Consider the following 19367-nt stretch of genomic DNA (forward strand, 5'->3'; position numbering starts at 1 on the left):
GTAGGCATTTATTTTCTCGTTCGTGAGTATGGTTGTTTGAGTTCCTTTATTATAAATTATCCTATTTTGGTATCGGAGAAATAGCCACGCAGTTTGAACAACAAACAAAGAACACATGGAGCCGCCCCCACTATGAGCCCCTACCTTAGACGTTCAGCATAGGAAATTTTTCAAGAGACCTTCAAGCAGTGAGAGCGACGACGCAGCTGAAAACGAAACCCCAAAATTAAATTTGCGTCCTTAGAACTAACTTGCAATTATTCCAACCATTTTTTAACTTGCGTAATGCAGCCTATTAACTAACCAAGAACTGAATCGAAAGGATAGCTTTCAAGTTTGAAAAGAAACAGGAAATTTCACCCCCGTGTGTTCACGTTCATTATAACAGCTTAAATTTGGTCATTGCACGCTATTGTCCTGAAGATGACAAAAAATGTACTAAAATGTATAACGCATGCGCAGCAACATTTGTTTGCTAATTAAATCTATTGTTTCCTAAGGTTCTCGCTGCTCAGTTTAAATTCATTCTTTACAATTTAACAAACTGAAAATTAAACATTGAACAGTTTTACAGTCAATCCACATCACGTGTGGCCATTATGTTTGAAATTTGAACGGATTTTTGAATTTTACATGTCAGTTTTGAGCATCGCCAACGAGATTTTAGTTGATCGAAATTATAAAGCTATGAATTTTTCTTTACATTACAGTATTAAGTATTTCAAGGAAAACAATTGTTTTCCAAGTATTTTGAACCTTTTTTTCAGTTAATGCGTCTTTTTCGGAAAGATTTCCAGAGAAATGCTCAAGATTCCATTCAATTGTCAGACAAAGGATTACAAAGAAGACTTTGGATGTTTATTTAATTCTCGGAAATACTGGTAACGCCTGACGTAGACTGACTTTAAAGTGTTTCCCAGCAAATGCTTTGTCAGAAAATGCATGTTAATGATATAGCGTCGATGTTGCTATTTCTGGTTTTAACATCGGGTGTCTTCAGCTCCTTGGCAGTCCTCTCTGGCACCTTGTTTGGGTACTGCAACAAAATATATCGGACACAATTAAAGACAAAAAACTGCTGAAACTGGGCCCCACTTCAAGTTGCGAAAGTCCCAGGACACCGTACCGGGCCAGAAAACTATTCCTTTTTGTGTACAAAGTATGTTCCAATTAATACGATTTTATAGAACCAGGGGGGGCTGGCAGCTACCTTTGATCTTGCCGCATTTCGGAAAGTGATGATCGCCCCAGTAAAGAAATTTGTGAATCATTCGAAAACCGTAACGAGCATGCTCGAAATGCGAAGGATTCATGCTATTTTGTCTGTGGCGACTCGACGGTGGAAAACGCATTCATATTAAGTCATTGTTAGTTTACTGTTTGCATGTTATTTTGCGGTAGTACGAAGTTTGAACACTGCGATTAATCAAGACTGCTGGAATGAGGTGCCAGCTTTGTTTTAGGTTAGTAGAGTCGTCAGCAATGAAATTGCGAGCGACATGTTTTCAGCGAGTGTATGTGGTGAAGAATATGATTTGTAATGTACGTCGACAAAATAGTAGAGTTCAATTTCGATTCTTGTTCAGTTCTGAAGAAACTAGAAGCCACGCAGTGTTTCACGACTGTCATCGCGAAAGCCCAGAATGTGAGCTTATTTCTCAAGATCGGCTTGGAATTTTAATGTAAGGTTATTAAAAGTATTTGTCCCACATTTTATGCGTATCAACTGTTGAAAGCGTCGTTACGAATGAAACAGCATGTTTATTTTATGGAATTCTCCCTCTGTTTAAATGTTGCGTGACGACAGTTATTCCTGTAAGTTTAATTTTAATGCACAAATTGTTTAAATGCATACACAAGGAAAACGGCTTGAGTCCTTAAGAAATTTTTAGATAAGAAAATTTTGCAACTGGAAAGGATAGCTGATAAAGATCTCAGAAGAAGATTGCTCAACATTATTGTGAATAGAACTTCCAGGTTTGTATGAGCGGTTGCAAGGGTGTTTGTCTCTTGTCTGTATGGGGAGATTAACTTACGTGGAAAGACATTCAGGTCCTTATTCTCTCGTGCAAAAAATTGGGAAGTTGAGTTCAGTAGCACCGGGTGAACAATGTACTGGTACACTGAGATCTTGCAGAAACCACATGCATGTGCAGAAACCTTGGAAGGTACATGTAAATATTATTGTATTACCTGTCACCCTTTACAATACAGATGTCCATGAACACCTGTATCGGTATGGTGGTTTTTCCCCCATTGGTGGATGCCAAAATGGGGCTACTGGGAATACACCCTAAAACCCAACTGCAAGGTAGATACAGTACCAAATAGATCCCGGGATGGTAAGTCAACCATGGTTTCTCTATGCATTGAACAGCCATTTCAAAGAAGACAACCTAAATTATCACCCCTTGATTACTGAAGTGTTTCTAGCAACTCGAGGATTAACCCAGCTGACCACATTACTCTGCAGTATAATTATGTCATCAAAACAGGACAATATACATCAGAACTGTAACATACTGCAATACTGTGTGTAACATAGTCAAGCGTAATTAGCATATTGTAATTTATGCAATTACTGCACATTTTCTCACACTTGCACAGTGTAATGACTGGCTGGAGTATTGCTGCGCCCTGCCTCTTTTATGTTCCAGTTCTCACCCCAGAGGTATGACAGACAAAATCTAACTTCACCTCTTTAAAATGATGAGATTTTTTACCAAGCATACATAATGAATTCAAAAGTCAATATTTGTGGCTCACTTGGCAAAGTTGAAGAGCAAAATGCTGCTAACATCACCTCTCAACTGCTCACCATTTAGAAGAGATTAGAGAAGAAAAATCTGTTGTTGAGAGTATGACAGTAACATTTTAACTTAAGCAAAACAGAAAATTAGATCACCAGAACCTCCACAATTTGGTGACTCCCAGTGGGTAGTTGCTGTAAAGGGAGGAGATTCTACAGTGTACTTAAATGAAAAAATCTATAGGGGGGGGGGGGGGGGGAACGATAAAGTGGAATGGAAGAAGTCTTACTGGTCTAGCCCTGTGAACTATGTGGGTCAGCTAGTCGTTGGTTACAGTATTTTCGTTTTTCGCTGCAGAATTTGCATCCGTGATCCCTCTTGATGACCAAACTTCAGGTAAAAGAGAGACCGAAACTTTCCTGTGATGTTTGGACGTCGAATAGCCAAATTGTTTGCGAATCCGCACAGACGCGCCTTTACATAAAATCGCCGACATGTTTGTTTATCAAAAATTCGGTACTTAGTCTCGCTCGGCCAAATTTCTTAACTGGGGCGATCATCCAAACTCGGATGCAGGCCTCGCTGCTGACCCCCCCCTGTATAGAACATATTAGCTAATTAACTGTCATGAGAGGTGTTAGTCACTGTGTTTGAAATCATAGCTCAAATTAATAGTTTTTTTGCCGCTTGGAGCGCTCAAAGATTTTGTACCTGCTCTTGACAACGTAAACATTACGCATTCAACTATGCCGCCCACTCGACGGACGCGGAGCGCCACTGTGACCGACCAACTGAACATCCTAGCCGACCTCGACCTCCACGGGTTATTCGTTAAAGTTTTGCGGTCCTTGTGCGGAAGGGCAAAACTCCCAACAACTGGAGTTCGAGCTGCTATGATCGAAAGACTCGAAAACGCTCGGCAGAATTCGTCCATTCGCACTGATCAAAATAGCGACGAGCACGTGGTCGATCGCGATGCCGAAGGCGGTGTTCTGCAACAACAGTTTAACGAACTCAAGCACCAAGTTCAAGGACTGATAGACCGGGAATCATCTGACAAACGGCTCCTGTCCCCGGGCCAGCTGATGCAGCTTCAATCTCTAATCCAAGCTTCTATCAACGAAACGATCGAGAAAACTGCATCCGCCACGGCCCAAGCCACTGTCAACGCTTTCACTGGATCTTCGCACCCGGCAAAAGAGCCATCTGCTGACAAGAATGGGTCCGATCCCCCAACCCAAGTGCAAACCCAGCTACGTCAGGCAACGCCACTATAATTGTGCCACCTCTGCCGCTTCTGAACGAAGCTTCCGCAAGTACGGAAATCACACGCACCAACGATTCTGTTCATGAACTTCTAGCCAAACTGGTTCAGGAAATCCTCTTGGGTGAGTTTATGGAACTGTCAAAATTGTTGCCAAAGAACTAGAATGCACTAAAGCCTTTACATGATGAGCCCCTAACCTTAACTTTAGAGAATTCTGTAATTAGAGTTAATAAGGCCAAAGTCGCCTCTATCACTAACATAGAAGAATGGACCACGGCTTTTACCGCTTACATGAGCGTCATCATAACTAGAGAGCCATTTCGTTCTGCAGAGCTGCTTGAATACCTCTACTTAATTCGCTATGTAGCTAAATATCATCGAGGGTTGGGGTGGTGTGTTTACGACATCGATAGCCAGTTATGGCTAAAACCGTTTACTGTTGCCCCTTCACTTATGACGGAGGAGATTGGTGTTTTCCAATCAGGACCTCATCTACGACAACCGTACTTGCCACAACTTTAACAAAGGTTTAACCTGTGCCAGAAACCCCTGTTCCTATGCACACAAATGCAACAGACCCAGCTGTGGGGGGATCACCCAGGGTGCAAGTGCCCCAGTAACCATGCTTCCGAAAAACACCAACCACTCCCAAGTATTGTTAAGTCCCACCCTCAGCAGCACAGTGCCCGTCACCACGACAAGTAGTTTTGGGAACACAGTCACCCAAGTAAATGTCCATAATCTATTCCAAGCTCTTTCTCACCACCCTAACAGGGACTTTGTGAATAAAAATTGTGCTCAGAACTAAGGGAGGGGGCTAGGATCGGCTATTCCGGTCCTAGGTGTTCTCGCTTTTCAAAAAATTTACCTACTGCCTTCCTAAACCCAAGAGTGGTAACTGCCAATCTAGCAGAAGAGGTTAATAATGGGCGCACTGCTGGCCCTTTCCTTTCCCAACCTTTTGAGAATTTTCAAGTTCCCCCCATTGGTCTTGTCCCAAAGAAATATTCAAGCAAATTTCACACAATATTTCATTTGTCCTTCCCTAAATCTGGTACCACCAGCATCAAATATTTCATAGAGAGGGATGACTTCTCCCTTCAATACATTACTATTGATAATGCCATTGCTGCCATTCAAGGGTTTGGTTCCAATTGTTTTATGGCAAAAACAGATATGGAATCTGCCTTTAGACTCTATCCAGTTCATCCAGATGATTGGGAGCTTTTGGGAATGTTTTGGAATGGGCAGTTTTACTTTGATAAAGTACTCCCCTTTGGGCTCCGTTCCGCCCCATTCCGCTTCAATCAATTGTCCGACGCCATTGAGTGGATCTTGCTGAACAATTGCTCAATTTCCTTTGCTTGTCATATTTTGGATGACTTTCTTATAATCGAACCACCCGCTACCACCATTCCCTATGAGTCACCCTGTCAAGCAAGCCTATCTAGCATGATCTTGACCTTCAAGAATCTGAATATTCCAATCTCAGCAGCCAAAACAGAGGGTCCCTGTCAAATCATCTAGTTCATTGGAATCATTTTAGACTCGCAGAAAATGGAAGCGAGACTGCCAGAGGACAAGACTGAGCGAATCAGAACCGCTCTGCACACCTTCCAATCAAAGCGGTCAACAACACTTCAAGAGCTTCAGTCTTTGATTGGTACCCTGAACTTTGCATGCAAGGTCATTCCCTCTGGGCGCCCTTTCCTCCAAAGAATTATCGAGCTTACCAGAGGTGTCAAAAAAACCCCATCATCACATCAAGCTCACCACAGGTTTTTACAAGAATATTCAAATGTGGACCATTTTCATAAAACAGTGGAATGGGGTAGGGCTGTTCCTGTCCTCACTGTGGGACACCTCCGAGACCCTTTCCCTATTCACAGATGCCTCTGACTCGGTGGGTTATGGGGGCTTTCTTCAACATAGGTGGTTTCAGGAAAAATGGTTATGCCACCAACAGTTAGGTCAACCTGGTATAAGTATTCTCTGGTAAGAGTTATTTGCTATTAGTATTACTTGCCATCTGTGGGGCTCCCAATGGAAATCCAAGCGCCTTAAGTTTTATTGCGACAATCAAGGCGTGGTTGTGGTCATTAATTGTCGAAAATCAAAAATACCCCGGGTAATGGACTTGGTGAGGAACCTTACAGTTTGTACCCTGAACTATAACTTCTATTTCCGTGCGGCACATGTCCCTTGGAAAAATAACAACATTGCAGACTCTCTTTCTCGCTTTCAGATGGAACGTTTTCACCAGCTAGCTCCTCAGTCCAATGCGTCTCCAGACCCCATCCCAGCCCATGTGTACAGTCTCTAAGTAGAGAAGCTCAGTATTTCCTGGGGATGGCCCTTGTCCAGAACTCTAAGAAAACGTAAAGTTCTGGTGTGCGACAATTTTATGCCTTCTGTTCACAAATGAGAATTACGCCCAAGCTTCCCATCGATGAGGATACTCTGATCAACTTCTCGGTCTACATGGCCCGTACAGTACAACATGGTACTATCAAGAATTATCTATCCACCATTTAACACTACCATTCCAGTAATGGCTATGAGCTGCGTATGGCCGATTTTCTTCGCCTGCAGCTAATTCTTCGGGGAATAAATACTCTCTCAGTGTCTGGCCGCAATGATCCATGCCTTTTTTGGTTTCTTACGTATAGGTGAACTGACATATAATTCTATTTTTGACCCCAAACGTCACTTGATGGTAACAGATTTAACATTTATGCCTCACTCTTCTCCCAGGTATATGCTGGTTCAGTTAAAGGTTTCAAAGACAGACCCCTTTAGAAAGAGGCAAACCATAGTAATTGAGAGGATAAACTCCAACCTATGCCCTATTTTTGCTATGCAAGCATACTTGGCCTCAAGGACCCCCTTTCCCACCACAGGCCCCCTTTTTTCCTATGTATCTGGATCATTCCTTACTCGGGAAAAACTCATAAGTGAAACAAGGCTTTTTCTTTCTAGGGGAGGGTTAGACTCAAGTGAATTCGCCGGGCATACCTTTCAGATAGGTGCGGCCACAGCGGCTGCTTCAGCAAATTTATCCCCATTGTTAATTAAGGTTTTGGGTAGATGGTCTTCAGAGAGATACATCAGAACCCCACCCTCAGTTCTGGCACAGGTTCCTCTGACATTAGTGAACCTATTGTAAATTTCTACTTGCTTGTCGGTATTTTTTTCTGGTATTTTCTGTGGCTCGTCAATGGGGGAATGCCTTGCATTTTGTGGGGATGAAGTGCTCCTTTTGTTACACTTTTGCCCCCATAGACTCGAAATTATTGAGGACCAACTCCCTCCATTATGTACTCCTTGGATTTAGGTTAGACAGGGGGCCCAACTCCCTCCTCTCTACCCAGGAATGGTCACAGTTGGCCCTGGGAGGAGGCCCTACTCCCTCCTCTATACCTTCGGTGCACTACCCTGGGCCGTAGGTTTTCTTAGCGCGATACTCCAGGAGTACACGGGGCTGACGTCTTAGTAGAGCACTTCGTCACTCACTTCCCCATTTTCAGCCACACCAAGTTTTTTTTGTTGTTGTGTTACTATGTATTTAATTATGGGATGTTTACCAAACACGAGGAAGTTGATTATACATAGGTGTTGCTCGCAACGTGAGAAAACATCGTTTTTGATCCCCCTCCCCCCCCCCCCCCAAAAAAAAAAGAGAAAACGCCAATCGGAAAGGTATTAAAAATTCATGGGGACCTTCAAGAAGCGTCCCCAGATCTGATAAAACAGGTGTTCAGTATAAGGTTTACACGATATGCGTTGTCGGCCTGACAGTATCGGAGAGCAAATCCTTCGTGTATTTTAACACCAGAAATAATAATAATAATAATAAAAAAAAAAAAACAAATAATATCTTTTTTAGGTCGGACCGTCGTTCTCAAAGAAACCGCCAAGTAAGTCAAAATTTAGATTCAAAATCGGGTGTCTTAATAGGCGAACGATTTGCACTCCGATACTGTTCGGCCGACAAAGTTACTGAGTCGACCCACAAATCGTAGCGTGTAAATGCGTTACACAAGAACTGCAAAGAATTTTCGCACATTTTCATCAATGGAATTACACATTATTAATCATATCATTGTAACCACGATGTGACGAACAATTTGAAATCGACAAAACAGACCTTACCTTTTCGGTTGAAAGTTGTTTGTGAACCTTGAAATATTAGGACAATCAACAAACTGAGAGCAGCGGAAGAGCCTGGCACGAGTGAAAACACGTGACGTACGTATTCACCACACTCCTCGCAGTCCTCAGATGTGTTACTACAAAGAAAAACAAAACTAATTGTTAGCTCCTTAGAAAGAACTGGGATAGTATATTCTGGCAATGTGGAATTTTTAACTTGCCAGCGCTCATATTGCTGTGTTAATTCTGTTGGCCTTTATCTCTTAACAAACGAACGGGAACGACATGCTTTAATAACCAAGTCTCTCTACATTTCAATATTAACCATCTATAACGATTATTTGGATAATCCGGTAAAAATTGCCATCGATGTCAGTTTCGTCCGTTCCAAGCCGTCAAAAATTATCCGATTCTTGACCGTCTCATTCGATGCGCCATCATTAATTAAATACCGATTAGTCGCAGACCAGAATTTTTACCTAAACATTACTTAACCCAGCCTGATTACAAGAGTAAAAATCCAAGGTTCTCGTTCGGAACAGTGTCTTGAGACCATGTATTACATTTGGATGAAGCCTATCGAGGCCAGTCCTTTGGAGCGTTCTTTTGTTGAGTAACATCTTCCTGAAAATGGAATGATTCTGACCTGAGGGCTTTCCGGTAAGAAATAGGTTGAATTTGTTTTTGGTTAGCTCCCGGCTTTAAGACCTATTTGATTCATTTTCTAGGTTACAGTACATCCTGTCTTAAAGCAAAAGAAGCTGATTACCCTCCGTTAGGAAACAATTTCTGGATCACGATGACCAAGGAACCTACTGTAAATCGTGCCATCAAACCCATAACTGCAAATACGACTCCAGATGAGCTCTGAGGAAAATGAGAAAGAAATATAGCATGAGATTGTAAATTAAACGAGACAGTTCTCGTTCTTAAATCAGAATGTATGATCATTTTTTTCACAGAAATTCCATACTTTAGTGCAACTTTCTCTTAAACACAATAAACTAATGTGCGAAATATTCAGGGTTATTGCGTAATGTTACATTCAACAGTTGTTCTCATTTTACCTTAACCTAAGTTTACTTTGATGAGAATGAGATGAGAAAAGGGATACGAAACATTAATTGTTAATTAATGATTAAATGCAGAAATTCAAAATCAGTTGCTGAACTTACCTTATTTTCTCCGATAAGATCTGCTGCGAAGCTAAGTGAATTAACAACCATGGATGAAAATCCAAATCCTAGTAACACAGCGGCGGGGTAGGTCATGACGCTGTTGGACTTGGTGATGAAATAAAACCAGCCTCCAGCACAGATCACGAGAAAGGCAGCTGAGATGAAACACCACTGAAAATAGAACAGGTTTTAGCTTGCAGAAAGGAAAATATAAACGAGGTATTAAAGGAACTCTCAGACAGTAGATCGGTGTTCAATTGAGTGTCGTAAGTAATTTTGTTTTATTGTTATCTGTGATTGGTTAGCAGAAGTCACATTACTTTCTCAACCAGTAAGAAACAACCAAAACCAATCGTAGCTTGCTTGTGTGGATTTTGCTGCGCTTGGAGCTTGTTACATGCAATTACCTTGAATTCTGTTTGTTTTGGTTTTGGCCGACACTCAATTGAATTGGTACTTATAAGAATAAAGTGTTTCGATTTTTTATCTAAAAGTGTGCGTGTTGTTCAGTGCCTCTGAGGTCTGTTCCATGTTCTTTTTTTACGTTTCCGAATAGTTAGAGAGTATACAACATAGGTCAACAATTTTACCTTCTTTCCAATTATCCCAATAACTTTCTTTGATATTCCGGAAGATACCGTTGCGCTGACCAATATTATAAGTGGTACATAAGCAATGGCGCCCTGACAAAAAAAAGAAAAGCAAGGCAAATAATACCATAGCCTTCAGACCTTGTTCCAACTAATCAACTGAGGCAATGAATTCATCTTAAAGAATTTAAACATAAACGAAAGTGGAATAGTTAAAATGAATACAGAAAACAAAAAACGGAAGATAGACAGACGACAGACAGACAAACAGAGACAAAATGACAAAAACATAGAAAAGAGAGTCAGAAAGAGTTTCGGGAAATGAACTGCTGCACGTGCGTGATTCCTTTCAAGTGAATTGGTTTTCACAAGACTTAACTTTGAATAAACAAACATTCGAACTAGAGATCTTTAAATAAATGCTTTCGTAATAAGGGATTCTAGAATTTTTTTTAAAAGTCTATTTAGATACCTTCTCAAAATGAACTTTGTAAATAAGAAAAAGAGGCAAATATGCGTAGGAAACGTCTTGTACAGCCTTTGTACATGTGAAGATCGCAGCCATCTAGGTAAAAAAAAAAAAGAAAGAAAAAAACAGAAAAGGTGATTTAAGGTTAAAGTCACTCAGTTTTAGCTGTAAGGCGTTCAACGTTCAACGCCACCTGCAACGTTCAATAGCAATAGCTACTTACCTTGTAAAGATGAGGATCTTTAAGCCAGGCTCTCAATGTCTTTGGTTCAGGTGGAACTGAAAGACCAGATTCAGGGTCACCAGAGACAACGGTAGTCTTTTCACTATTCCTTTTGACTTCTAATGACAAAGACGAACAATTAGCTGGCGAAGCATTGTTGGGACAAATTTCACGATCTGTTTGTGTCTCCTCGATGTGATCTGGCTGAGATGACCTCAATTTTGCCTCATCACAATCCAATCCTCTGTTGTCAACACCGATTGGCATTCCTGCTCTACAAGCCTTCGTATCCTTGGGCATTTTCGGCAGACGTTCACTCGAAAGAGGCTCATCTATTCCTATTAGTCCGTAAATAATACTCAGAAGAACGCTTATTTTCCCCTCACGCGGCAGTTCCTTGACTTCCTTCAACATTTGGACATCATCCACAGCTGTCGTTTTGGATGGAAAAGGCACAACTATCTCCGTGCTATTGTCTTCGGAAGTCAATTCCTTGTTTCTGTAAATTTCTTCCTCTTCGTTGGTAGAGAACAGAGCATTGAAAAAATATCTTGCAAAACTTGTTTTTCTCACAGGACGCCCCTCATCCGTAACTTGCTCTTCCTTTCCCTTCACGCTGTCGATAAATCTGTCGCGCATTTTATGCACACCTAAGAAAAGAAAAAGCATGTGTGTATACTTCCAAGTACTTCCAAAATACAAAATTTTAATCATCCTTGAACATTCAGTAAAGGCAACATGTACTGTCGTAAATTGTATTAAGACTGTGAATTATAATCACAGCTATCGTGATTTCTAACACCGGTCGCAATTATGCTTGAAGTAATTAGTAACAACCTCCCTTCGTAAAATTACAATTGGCAACAAAGAAGTGTTTTGAAAAGAGCACCAATAATTATTACAATTTATGACGGATATTACAAATAATTACAATTTGGTCATTGTTATTTAAATTCATGACGCAGGTAATACAATTCGCGTGCGCACTTTGCGGCAGTGCTGGTGTACTCTAATCATCACTGTTTGTGTTTTTATCTATCTTTTGTGTCTCAACTCACATGACACAAGGAGGCATGTTTGCAAACCCAAATCCCTCTGTTAATGACACAGAACTAACACGACATCGTCCAACTGAGTTTGCCAGACACCAGCAATTCTCAGGTCTAGTCGCGTTCAAAAAAGGGCATACCAAGCCAAATCTCGGTTTTGTAAGAGATTAAAGTGCATACCTGTTTCCATAAAGGTCATTGATTGTAGAAGACTTTGCGATGGTATAAACGAAGTTTTTCGCTGAAAAGTAAGCCCAAACAAAGCTGCATGAGGTTATTGAAGCTAACAGTGTACATGATAAACTTGCCACAAATCGTATTCTTAAAGAAAGCGACTTCCTCGAAAACGGACTTTGAGAAAGTCTATGCACTCCACAAGTAGGTTAATCCCCTTAACTGATCACTTCTGCTCCTTGATTAGCATTTTTGAAAATAATTAAATGAATGAATGAATAAATGAATGAATGAATGAATGAATGAACGAATAAATAAATAAATAAATAAATAAATAAATAAATGAATAAATAAATAAATAAATAAAGTTGTCGTTAATTGAAATGATGCTCCTCATCGTACTTTTTTGTTGCTGAAGCGGTTTCCAAGGAAATTCGCGCTTCCTTTCCTGATGCTTTACTTTGCTCTGTGACCGGTGAGCATGGCTCCCGGCACTTCCTGAACCGATGGAAAGCGAAGCCAATCTTATTGGTTTATTTGTCGTAACTGACCAGAAACTCAATTAAAGTCCGCTCTGTTCCGAGCTGTTTTAAATTGTTTTAAATTTGTAATTTGTCATTAAATGGACTGATATCCGTTTTTTTGTAACAAATAACTGTTAACCATGTTGTAACTATACCACGAGAGTTGAACAAAGGGTACCAAATGATTCATTTTGTTGGATATCTGTTCACATGGCCTTAATCCCCTCAGACATTCGGATTTGGCAAAAATCTGATTTTTTCTTGGACAAAATGTCATTTAATCGAACATTTTAACAGATGACTTAAATCAGAAAAATTCAAGGTAGTGTTCAGAGAGGACATATCCCATAGCCTTTGCATTGAACCTCTGCACCTCTAATCACTTTGTCATCCCGCCGTCCATCTAATTCAGTTTTCCTGGAATAATCTCTTTTTCTTCTTTCTTCTTCTTTTTTTGTGAATTGATACATTTAATCCGATTGCTTCCATTAAAGCACTCTGTAAAATCTAGATCAACCCTAAGGAGCATTTTTGTCAGGAGAAACAGGTCGATAGCATAGACTGACCAGGACAATTTTAATTGCGGTCTAAGAAGACGACGAAGAAAAAAAAAAGAGGAGGAAAAGGATGAGTAGGATACAATGGACTATCTCCCGTTTCTCTCATTGCCAACCTATGACCCTGATCTGGTAATGGTAGCAAACATATAGCGTCTATATTACCTCAACAACATTTGCAGAAGAAGTTGACATTTTCTTGTCAAGTTCACTAGAAGGCTCTTTGGCTCCGAAATGGAAAATCAAGACAAACACCAGGCCTATTCCAACCAAAATCATTGTCATCACCTGTAAGGCAAAAAGAACTTTCTTAGTCGGATTTTCAAACCGAGGAGTTATGCTTTGAAAACATATTAAAACATCCATACTTTACCGTAAAATCATTTGAGCTTTCTGCTGAAATATTGTCTTTGGTATCTTGTCCAAGAATTGCCCATGCCACGAGATAGCTAACAATCCCACTTAAAAATGTAAAAGTGGTCCTTTGAAAAAAAGATGATAAAATACCATTTAGTGTGTTGTCAAAATAAGTCTCGTTGTTACATTAATTTTTTTCCCGTTAGCCATTAAATTCAATGGGGAGATGAAATGCACGTTGTATACGCAAACACCAGCGAAAGAGTACTTAAATTACAACCTTAAAAACGTGACAGACAAACCTCCATGCGTTCAATTCAACGGCTTCGCTTTGATCTTTAGCGACAGCAGGAATGATCGACAGGTGTCCAATTTCCATTAAGCTGTATGAAAAACTGAAACAAGTGCTAAGCATCAAAATGTACATCATCAGTTGCCATTGGCCACCATTGCTCTGGCAAGGAAAACATGAGCTGAAGTACAGCGGAATGACAATCACTCCCAGAAAAGCTCCAATGAGATGCCAAGACTTTCTTCTTCCAAGCTTTCGGGACAGAAATGGGATGTTTATTTGGTCTATCAAGAAAGCTGTGAGTATTGATAGTATCGCTTGAGCTACCTGCCCATAAAGAACTATCCAGCCAGCATTAGCCGCAGAGAGACCAAGCACATTCATGTGGAAAACCAGACGGAACGAGGCGAGGAGCGGACGGGTGATGTCATAGAGCACGCTACCAACTCCACAGGGAAAGCGTTGTAAAAGGGACGTTCGAGTTTCTGAGTCTTCCGTGCTATATCGGCACAACAGATTTGATACTCCCATGTTTTGTAAACCTGAAATAAAGTTCGTAAGAGATTACTGATCTCGGTTTTACTAATTTTTAACAACTGCTTTAACTCTCTATCAATCCAAACTTTAGCACCTACAATTATTTCTTTACACGTTATTCCGCATACGTATATGAAAACCCTCATTTTCTACAGCATCAAACCACTAGGAAGGAATAACGCACATTTTACTGAATTTGTTGGAAAAATAGTAAATGCAGTTGCTGGCACAGGATGGATAGAGCAGTTTTCAATCGAGTGCTGAAAGTAACTTGCATTTGCTGTTGTTTTGCTTAAAAAACAAAAATCTCCGCCACTTTCTCAACCAATAAGAAGCAAAACCAAATCCAATGTACTGATTTGATTACACACGTTTTCCTGAGCTTAGCTCCGGTTACATATATTTCCTTCAAGTTATGAATGTTTCAATAGGTTGTCTACGTTTGCTGTGTTTGACCATGCAGAGTAACTACTTTGGTGTTGGTTTTACGACGCCGAATTGAAACCTGCTCTAAATCAAGTAAATTGAATCACATTTTTTCTGTGTCCATTTTGTCCACCTGTGTGAACAGTAGGTCAAATCGTTTAGTGCTCAGCTCTGCCTCGATTCATTGATTTTGTGGATTGTAAGTCAAACAAGCACAATAAATCAAGCATGGATGGCGAGTGTAACAAATACTTCTTGTGAGAAGGATGTCACTTACAACTATTGAATTTCTTAGCGAGGAGTACTTGTTGTATTCGTAAGCTGAGTTAAAAATTCTAGTAAGTAAAAGTGATGGGTAGCTCAAGGGTAATTTAAAGATTATTATCAGACTCCAAATCTATTTTAAAGATGAGTTCTTCTGCAGCCGAGGTCCAGCATGTTAGCCCCGTAGTTTTTTCAGCAGTGCTCATTTGGTCACTACTAGTCTTAAGGTTTAGTGGTGCTTTTGGCAACTCTCTGGTCACCAGGATTTAAATTTTAGTAGCCACAGCAATTAAAATAGTCAGAACATAAAATAATGAAATTATTTGTCTTAGGTGGAGGCGTTTAGGAGCAACTTGGTTCGATAATTTCTACTAAGTACACGTAAATTTCTTACTGTGGAAGACTCAAGATGTTTCCACAGACGAATAATTCCAGATTAGTATTCCGGCATCATGGCTCACTGGGTTAACGTATGTGCTTCGACACGCCTGCTGGTTTTTGCCTAATCACAATAGAGCTAAGAGGTCTATTTTAGAGCACCCGCGTGTATTCATTGACAATTAGAAGAAATGACGTGAAATAGGCTCACGTTCGCAGTTTGCTTCTCTGCCCTCCATTTGAACCGAACACATTAACTACAGCTCAAGCGTAATAACGCAACGTGAAGAATATTTAATCAACATAGTTATGAGAAATATGTCATTCCTTTAACTTTGGCGCGTTCACGGTTTCGAGTTCCTCGGTGATAACAATACCGTGGTACATCCCTACACTGAAAAAAGACTAGCTGCTTTCCCGAGGGCAAGACCCAGGCAAATTTATTTGGACGCGAATTAGTTAAAATATTAGATTTGTTAGTCACCCCGCCTAATTAACGGGTACTTAGTCCGTTTCCCTCTTGTTAGGGCCGATATATGGAAATTTATATTATCTTTGGTCTAAGTTAAGTGTTTACAGCCCAGCTTAAATTGAAAACTAAATGGCATTAGACCCGGTCTCGCGCTTTTTGAATTCAGTGTTGTGCTTATGAAGTTTACTTTGAAAAGTAGTCAAGTCTATAAATTGTAAATATTGTTTTGGAGAATCATTGAATCTAATAGATATTTAATTGTAGAGAGCTTTGCTTTATACTGTTTTTATAATGTACTATAGCTATGCTTGGCTTGGGTTGCTCCTTGCCAAGCCTGACCAAAATAAACAACGACGGTGACTTACATTCAACTAGAAGCTCTCTTATGGTCCTTGCAGTCTGTCAGCCCGAGTGAGGGAGTTGATGAACATAAAGCAGTTGTAATGTAAGTAACTGATGTATGCAACCTTTGACCACAGATAAAAGTTCCTGTGTAAACCTCGATAAAAAAAACGGGGTGTAGCAACTTCCTCTACTTCCTATGGCCTAGTTAACTAACGCAAATCAACGTACAGTAAAGGACTGAGAAGACCGATTATAAAGTTGTCAAGTGGTTCGTTGAGCTTGCAGATACTATGATTGTGGGTGTATTTCATCTATGACAAGAAAAATGATTTTAGTGGTTCATTTGCAGTTAAACGGAAGAAGTAACAAAATATGACGTACACAGGATTCAGGGGCACCGTGACGGTTGCAGTTCATCCACCATTAAAGCTTTCGTCGGGGGAGGGGGGCTGCTTGAGTTGTGTACACAACTACAATGGTCTGTCGTGTATTAATTCTTTAATCCGCATTTCAAATATATAAATCTTACGTATTTCTTATATTTTTCATCTCTATCTTCTTACTTTTATGGATACATTTCGTATTAATAAAAAGGCCCAGCTCCCAGTTGGTTGATTGACAGTGCATTTGGTAGAGCACTGCACAGGTTCCACAGTAATCATCTCTTTCAAGCCTGAATTGTTTTTCAAGCCTTCAATAGTCCCTCTTTAATTAATTTAAATAACTGTTTTCGTCGATTCAACTTAAATGCTATTATCTATAGAAATGCTGCTTTAGTTGAGGGATTAAATTAAAACCAAGTTATAAATTTTCAATTTTAGGTCTCCAGTCGCCTTCGTTAACAAAATTGACTTTTCCATCTAGACTACATTTTGAGCGTATGCTATCCATTGGTAGTTAACGTTCAAGTATGAGAACCTGAGTTCTTCCTGATAACAACGGCTGTAGTTCATTTTTTGCAATCTGCTGGACAAACTGTAATAAAGATCATTAACAATAAATAAATATAATTTAAGTTTGTAGAAGCATAGCACCATTTCTTTAGTAGCAAGATAAAGAAATCTATCCAGATGGATCGGTTTGTTGCTTACATGTTATTCGTATGACAAGGGACGAGTATAAAAACCTAGCTTGTAGTGAATGCAAAGAACTAACAGCAGGCTTTTTCAAATGATATATCAAAGAATAAACTTTTTAGTGTATGTTGCAGTACTGGTAATCAAACGGGAGATCGTACGAGGTAAAGAAAAACCTTTTTGGCCTCGGCGGGAATCAAATCCACGCCCTCTTGATCAGCTTTCCTCTAGCGACAGAGCTACGCAGCCAGAAAGAAACAGGTCTTAGTTGATTATGGTTGTAATTGCGGCAATGTGAACGTAAACATTCATTGTAGCGGAGTACCGCGCGCGGAGCCCCATAGCTAAGACAATTTGGGAAACCCGTGAATGCGAAAATCGATTCGGATTCCTTAGCTGTGGTTGAGTTTCCGAAAACCCTAGTTGCTTGTATTGCGCACTTTAAGGTGGAGGTTTGTCGTACAAAAACAGTTAAAACATTAGATTTCCTGTGCTAAGAAGGTTACAGACATTACAATTTAATTAGTCAGAAAACTTTAGAGTCGGCTAAGGATATCCGAACAAAATCTAACATCAGTTTGTGTCTCTACATCATCTCCAGCCACACTAAAGTAGGCAATGACGAAAGTTTTGACGAAAAGTGATCCAGAAAGTTATGGCCGCAACTTTAACGGGTGATGCGGCAACTCGGTGTCGTATTTTTTCCCCAATGCATTTAAATTTCTTGTCGTGAAAGTCTCATAATATTTCCACATACAAATGTCCATATTCTTATTCCATTTTCTGGCTCACTAGGTTAAAGGAAGTGCTTCGGCCCGCCGGCTGTGTTTTTTCTTTTTCATTTTTTTTCTTTTCTTTTTTCTTTTTTTTTTTTGACAAACCTCAATCAAGAGAGACGAAGGGTCTATAAATGAAGGGTAGATACAGTGGAACCCCGCCTTACGACCACCTCATTAATACGACCACTTTTTTGTGCCCCAAACAAATTGAAATTCCAGTCATTTCCTTAGTTTTACAACCTCGTTAATTCGACCACCCCGTTTTTACGACCGCATTTTCGCAGCCCAAAGATGGTCGTATTAACGGGGTTCCACTGTAGTTAGAAGCAAGGACGGAAGGCTCACGTTCGCAGTTTGCAACGGACAATTGCCCCACTGATAAATTAATTACACCTTATGCTTAAGAAAACGTCATACATTTAACCTCGTGTGTTTATGTTTTTTTGCCAAACCTCAATCAAGAGAGCTGAGAGGTCTATTTTTGGTAAAGGTTGTCTTTGATAGATAATTAGAAAGAATGACGTAAAATAAGGCTCAAGTTCGCAGGTTGTTTCTTTGAGCTCTTCACGGGCAATTGATCCACCAATAAATTAATTACAGCTTAATGCGTAAGAAAACGTGATGAATACTCAATCAACCTTGTGTGTTTATGGATTTCTGGTTTCTCAGTCAAAACAACACTGTTGCCCATTGAGTCGCCCCAGCTGTTTTCATAAAAACCAAATGCCGCCTTGCTCCTTACTCCGGCCACTTATGCAAACCCCCTCTTAGAAAAAGATGAATTTAAACTCCAAGGCTTCAACCTCTACACCAGAATTTTTTCTCAAAGCAAATTAGTTATAATTCGACAGCGTTCAGATGTGTCCTTAATTTTAGACATCAACCCTTCCAAAAAATTAAAAAAAAGGCATTGTTTATTTATCCACTGGGTAGAGTTTTTCGACAATGGAAGCGATTTTAAGACATCCTTAATTTAAAAAAAAGTGGTAACTGAAATCGTTGACAGCAACAGCAGTAAGTGATCTGCCTTTATGTAGAAGCGGAGGGCAGTAGTTTGATAAAATGTATGACTAGTTTAACGGTGACAGAGTTTGTTGCTCAAAGCATCCAACAGCCACATTTATGCAATAAATAATAAAAACTACTGCTCAGTTAACTTGGCTAAAGGAAGTTGTAACGCTTTATTGATTTCACGTACTTTACACGTGGACTACGAGCTGTGGTCAAAAGTGAAATGCACTTTTTTTGTATCTTGGTATATTTTCTACTGAAAAAGTACTATTGAACATACGTACTAAGATTATAGCTAAGTAATATTGGTCAGTCATTCAGGTTTCGGTCACCTCTTTCTGTTCGCTGGCAGTTAATGACGGAAGCTGTAACAACAGAACACTTCAGTCGCGCAATTCATACTTTCTTCGACTGCGTTCAATGCCTCCAAATTAAGAGAGAACAATGCTGTTACTTGAGGATGTGCTTAGCTCTCTCAGAGTCTCTAACTTCCCCTA

General features: G+C 40.0%; 1 protein-coding gene across 1 annotated transcript; it reads right to left on the reverse strand.

The window, feature by feature from the left end:
* Positions 1-8051: 8051 nt before the first annotated feature.
* LOC146474769 (major facilitator superfamily domain-containing protein 12-like) lies at positions 8052-13974 on the reverse strand. Its single transcript, XM_085116853.1, has 11 exons — positions 13593-13974; positions 13307-13415; positions 13099-13221; positions 11859-11919; positions 10630-11279; positions 10410-10502; positions 9938-10030; positions 9345-9518; positions 8939-9036; positions 8170-8306; positions 8052-8062 (listed from the first exon to the last, which is right to left on the reverse strand). Exons 1-11 carry the CDS (start codon positions 13964-13966, stop codon positions 8052-8054), a joined length of 1923 nt encoding a protein of 640 aa, XP_084972979.1. The 5' UTR covers positions 13967-13974.
* Positions 13975-19367: the final 5393 nt, after the last annotated feature.

The sequence above is a fragment of the Pavona decussata genome, unplaced genomic scaffold (genome assembly GCF_977016875.1).
Source record: "Pavona decussata unplaced genomic scaffold, jaPavDecu1.1 SCAFFOLD_87, whole genome shotgun sequence".
In the NCBI taxonomy this organism is placed as follows: domain Eukaryota; kingdom Metazoa; phylum Cnidaria; class Anthozoa; order Scleractinia; family Agariciidae; genus Pavona; species Pavona decussata.

What these genes read in the sequence shown, in the direction of transcription:
- LOC146474769 (XM_085116853.1), bottom strand. Translation starts at nt 13,966, where the DNA reads ATGAATGTGCTTGGTCTCTCTGCGGCTAATGCTGGCTGGATAGTTCTT. An exon ending in GTTGAATTGAACGCATGGAG is followed by an intron (nt 13,416 to 13,592) that starts GTTTGTCTGTCA and finishes TTTTTTTCAAAG; the next exon opens with GACCACTTTTACATTTTTAA. An exon ending in AAGATCCTCATCTTTACAAG is followed by an intron (nt 10,503 to 10,629) that starts GTAAGTAGCTAT and finishes TTTTTTACCTAG; the next exon opens with ATGGCTGCGATCTTCACATG.